The following is a 4,899-nucleotide window of genomic DNA, read 5'->3' as shown; positions in this document are numbered from 1 at the left end:
AAACCTAGAGTTGCTGTAATCAAGGATGCTTTGGGCAGAATATTAAATGATCCAGGAAGTATTAAAAGAAGATGGAAGGAAAATACTGAGTCATTATATAGAAAGGAATTGGCAGATACAGAAGAATTTAATGAAATAACTTATGAGCAAGAGCCTATGGTAATGAAGGAAGAAGTTCAAGCTGCTTTGAAGGAAATAGCAAAAATAAGGCCATTTAAGGGTAGGCACTCAAAATCTGGAAAGCTTTGACCATATTTACTTTGGACCCTCCTTTTGGTTGATTTGGTACTTCATAGGAACACTGAGATCATTTCTTGTGGGCTTAGTCAGAATACCAGGGAAGGTTCTTCTCCTTCCTGCCTGGACTTTATGCACCTGATGCCCTCTGGAGAGCACACTGCTGAAAGAAGGCTAAGGTCTCCACATCCTAATGTATACACAGTGACTCTTTGTCCCCTGTCCCTGTCTTCCCCAACCAGAATCCATTCCTCTCATTTTCTGCCATAGTCAGGGAGAGACATGAACAGATACCTGGAGGCTTAGGGTAAGCAAGAGAATCCTGGCAACTGTTTCTTAACAATAGGCTGACTTCAGCTAATTCTGTTTGTAGTCTCACCTTGTCCTCCTCTTCCTGGGCGTTCAGAATGCTGTGACATAAACCAGGCTGCTTCTCAGCTTTCCTGACTCTCCTGGGTCTGCTGTGTCACTTTCCACCCCTCCATTTGCTTTTCAGCTTCCTATATGGCTCATCCTGTTGTCTCAGAGAGATCTAAGTCTAAACAGTAAAGTGAAACAACACTTCACCTTGTTTTGTTTGGCACGCTTTCACGAGGAAGCAGATCTAAATGAATGTGTTCACTCTGCTGTCTTTAAATGTAAGTCTTAGGCTGTTATTAATGGCATTGCTTTTACATGTACTTTTCTTTTATCCATCAATATCAGAACCTTGGAAGCAACTTTTCATTTTTTTGTGAAAAGTAGCTTCAACATTTTGAGGAGCTGAGTAATAATTTTAAAGATGAATAGCAATCAAACAAACAAAAAAAAAACCAAACCAAACCCCAAACAAAAGCCCAAACTCAGTTGCTTTCCACCATCCATTTACTTTTCTGCTTTCTGAATGCTGTTTCTTCAGCTGCTCACTCATCCTCTTGTCTCTTAGAGACCTGTGCCTCAACCAGTAAAATGAGACAATAGTTTTGTTTCTCTGATAGGCTGTCATTTGTATTTCTTTTATTTGCTGTTGAATAGCAGTGTTAACATTGGTGTTGGTGTATAACGTCAATGCATAGCTGGCCTTCCACTGGGTGTTCAGAGGCAATAAATTGCACAGGAGAGAGCCCCTATCTTTCTTCCAAGGAGCAGCTGGTGGGTTTGGACTTGGTGCCTTTTTTTTTTTGCAGCACAGCTCCTTAGTACTCAGACACCAGAGCTGTTGAATAGTAGTAGGCAACATTTATTGAGTAGTGACTGTACCCCAAAGAGTCCTCGTGATGCAGTAGGTTTAGTTTTGGGCTAAGGCAGAAAGGTCAGCAGGTCAAGCCTACCCTTCACTCCTTAGATGAAAGATTGGTTTCCTCTGGCTAAAATTTACAGCCTCAAGAACTCAGGAGAGGGTCGGTCGGCCCGAGTCAGAATCCCCTTAGTGGCAGTGCGTTTGGTTTGTTGCCTTTTTGTTGCTAAAGTTTCTGGTGTTCATATTCCTTTAACGTTTTCATACTTTACACAATGCCGCCTCATTTTTTTTTTAAATGTTTATTTTATTATTTTTTGTGTCTGTGTACCGTCAAATCAGATCTGACTGGTACAGGAGGAGGTTGTCCCTCCTTCCCCGGCAGAGCATTTCGTGGATTTGAACCGTGTGCCTCTGAGATTGTAGTTGCAGCTCCTTGCCACTAGGCCACCCGAGCTCCAATGCCGCCTCATTTAATCCACATGTCCTGTGAGGCGCCATCAGTATAGTGAGAGCTAATTCTAATGTCTTCTTTTTTTTTTAAAAAAAAAAGCAAACAAAAAAACTGAAACAAAAAACACTTAAGGTTTTGCATTTCAGATTGTTTTTTGGTTTTTTTTTTTTTGCACTTCAGATTGTTAATGCTCGAAAATAACTTCACAATATTTAGTTTAGAAATAAAAGTATTTTTTCTTTTTATGAAATAAAAGTATTTGAAATCAGTATTAAGGGACTAACATGAAAATACTTCATGTATCCAGCAAACCTCTGTCACAGTGTAATCTTTACCTTACTTCCTATAAAAGCTCATTTACACGTCCACACCTCAGAGCAGAGCTGCCAGTTTCCTTAGAAAGACCAAATTCTTTACAAGTGAGGAAGTACAGAGCTTCTCCTTGAAATTTATTATTAGTTGTTTCCACTAGGTTTTTTCCTTTAAAGAGTAACAGTGTAGATGTGAAGCCAGCATTGTTGACTCCATTCCTGCTGTGAACCTTTGTGTGTGCGGTTCTGTTTCAGGATCGCCTGTGTGAGTGCCCCAAGCGTCTACCAGAAGCTGAGGGAGCTGCACAGAGGAGACATCTCCACATACCTCTTTGAGTATGACAGAAGATTCGCCGTATATGGAGAGGAGTTTATCTTCTATGATTACAATAACCCATTGGATCTACCCAAGAAAATCGTGGCACACAGCTTTGACATAGTAATAGCGGATCCTCCCTACCTTTCTGAGGAGTGTCTCAGGAAAACATCAGAAACCGTCAAGCACCTGACTCAGAACAAGATCCTGCTGTGCACAGGTGGGTGACAGCCCACCTTTCACAAGGGCAGGGACAGTCTCAAGAAGGCCAAGGGTTAAAGGTCAGGAGCTGAATGAGATCTTAAGAAGCCAATCCTGACTCCATCATTTACTGTGTGACATTAAGCATGTGATTTCACCTCTGTGTCCCACTGGCCTTGTCTGTAAGCAGGGTTAATACTCCTGCCTGCCTTGTGTGATGGCTGGAAAGTCATACAGGGCTTGGCACAAGCATACCCGTAGTGTTACTGCAAAAACCCAGAAACCAAACCCCACTGCCATTGAGTCGTTTCCAGCTGAGGGTAACCCACCACTGAGTTTCCCAGGCCATAAATCTTTCTAAAAGGAGACTTCCCATCTTTTTTCCCCTCAGAGAGGCTGGCATATTCAAACTGCCAACCTCTCAGTTAGCAGCCTGATATGTGTTAGCCATGGTCACTTATTATTTGCTCCAGTCTCTGCACTTGATGAAAGATAAATTTGGAATCTAGAGAGTTAAGTGAATGCCTGTGGTTATAAAGCTAGGAATTAGATTAAGGTGGGGTTTTTTTTGTGGGTTTTTTTTTTAGATTAAGGTTCTAAAGCTAGTTTTCTTAATCAAAGATTGATAAATTTTCTTAAGATGTTACTGTGTATCATCGAGTTGGAACTGACCCATAGCTGACCCTTCAGCAGGTTTTCAGAGATAGTAGATTGCACTGCAGGAGATTGCCCATCTTTCTTCTCCAGAGCACCTGGTAGATTTGAACCACATACCTTTGTGTTGATAGCACAGTTCCTTACCACTAAGCCATCAGAGCATTGTAAGATGGGTATCCAAAAACTGGCCCAAGAGTCTCAGTTTTAACAGCAAAGCACTCATCACTGGCTTTCCTTCTTGCCAGCCCACGGTGTCTCCAGTAACCCCAGTACCTAAGTCCCTGGCCTCTCAGAGCCCTGGTAAAGTCCACCCACAGGTTGCGACCAGGAGAGCAGCTGTCCGAGGAGTGCAGGGCCTCTGCTGTCATCAAGAACACCACTCTGTGCCATACAGATAGAATTTCTTCAGCACTTACTAACTCAGCTATGAGCTCTGGTGATCTAGGAGACAGAAGCTGCGCTGCAATCCCAAAGCCACGCAATTCAAATCCACCAGTTGATCTGGGAAAAGGATGGGCAGTCTCCTCCCTTGAGATTAACTGCCTCTGAAAACCCGCCAGAGGTTCAGCTATGGGTCGGTTCTGACTCTATGGTACACAACAACAGCTCAACTATAGGGAGTTAGTGGTGGCCTAGTGGTTAAGGAGTTGTGCTGCCAACATGGTTCAAATCCATCAGCTGCTCCACAGGAGAAAGATAGGCAGTCTCCTCCCAAGCTGTTACCTGCCTCTGACACTGGAGGGTCAGCTGTGAGTTGGTTCTGACTCGACAGCACACAACTACTTTTTATCTGCCTTTGGTGCCAGCTGACCTACGTAGTGCTCTCATGTGACCGAGCCTGCCGTTTTAGTTTTGGGGGTGGGCTAACAGTATAACAAAGCAGTCGAGGGCGAGGGATTCCTACTGCTAGTAAGTGGAATGAAAGAATCCAAACAAGGTGGAAGCTCTGGTGCAGAGGGGGTGTCTCAGAGAGGAGGTGGTGTTTAGTGGAGACTTCAGGAAGAGGCAGCGACCACTCAGCTGAAGGAAAGGTGCATCCGCCACCCTGAGGTGGGAGACAGGTGGGTAGAGTGTGGTGGAGGGATGGGGAGGGGATTTAAGTTAACAGAATTGGGACTGCTGGGAGAGGGGACTCCTGGTGTGTGTCCTGTGTCACAGAGGAGATGCAGGTTTCGGGGAGAATCAAGAGCTCTGCTTTGGAGAATCAAGAGCTCTGCTTTGGACAAGTGATGTGTCCCCCCAGGGTCTAGAGGAGAGGACAAGGCTGTGCTAATGTCTTCACAGTTGACAGGATTTTAATGGAATAACATTCCTTGGCACATAACTGGAAAACATTAGCTGTTAATAATTGTTTTTACCCTCCTTAAATTCCTTGTTTTGTGGAATTTACATCTATTTCTAGATTTCTTTTTTCGAAAGGAATTAGAAGACACAGAAGAATTTCATGAAACAACATATGAGCAAGAGCCTATGGTGATGAAAGAAGTAGTTCAGGCTGCTTTGAAGG

General features: G+C 43.6%; 1 protein-coding gene across 1 annotated transcript in view; it reads left to right on the top strand.

Annotated features, from left to right (window-relative positions):
• The window catches only part of N6AMT2 (N-6 adenine-specific DNA methyltransferase 2 (putative)), a 17,528-nt gene that overhangs the window by 10,627 nt on the left and 2,002 nt on the right, over nt 1-4,899 (top strand). Inside the window, exon 3 of the mRNA XM_006894099.1 lies at nt 2,474-2,754. Within this exon, the coding sequence (XP_006894161.1) occupies nt 2,474-2,754 (281 nt within the window). The remainder of the gene's footprint in view (nt 1-2,473; nt 2,755-4,899) is intronic.

Source organism: Elephantulus edwardii, unplaced genomic scaffold (genome assembly GCF_000299155.1).
Source record: "Elephantulus edwardii isolate Elephantulus edwardi_28Jun2011 unplaced genomic scaffold, EleEdw1.0 scaffold00135, whole genome shotgun sequence".
NCBI lineage: Eukaryota > Metazoa > Chordata > Mammalia > Macroscelidea > Macroscelididae > Elephantulus > Elephantulus edwardii.
This window is presented reverse-complemented; position numbering and strand designations above follow the sequence as displayed.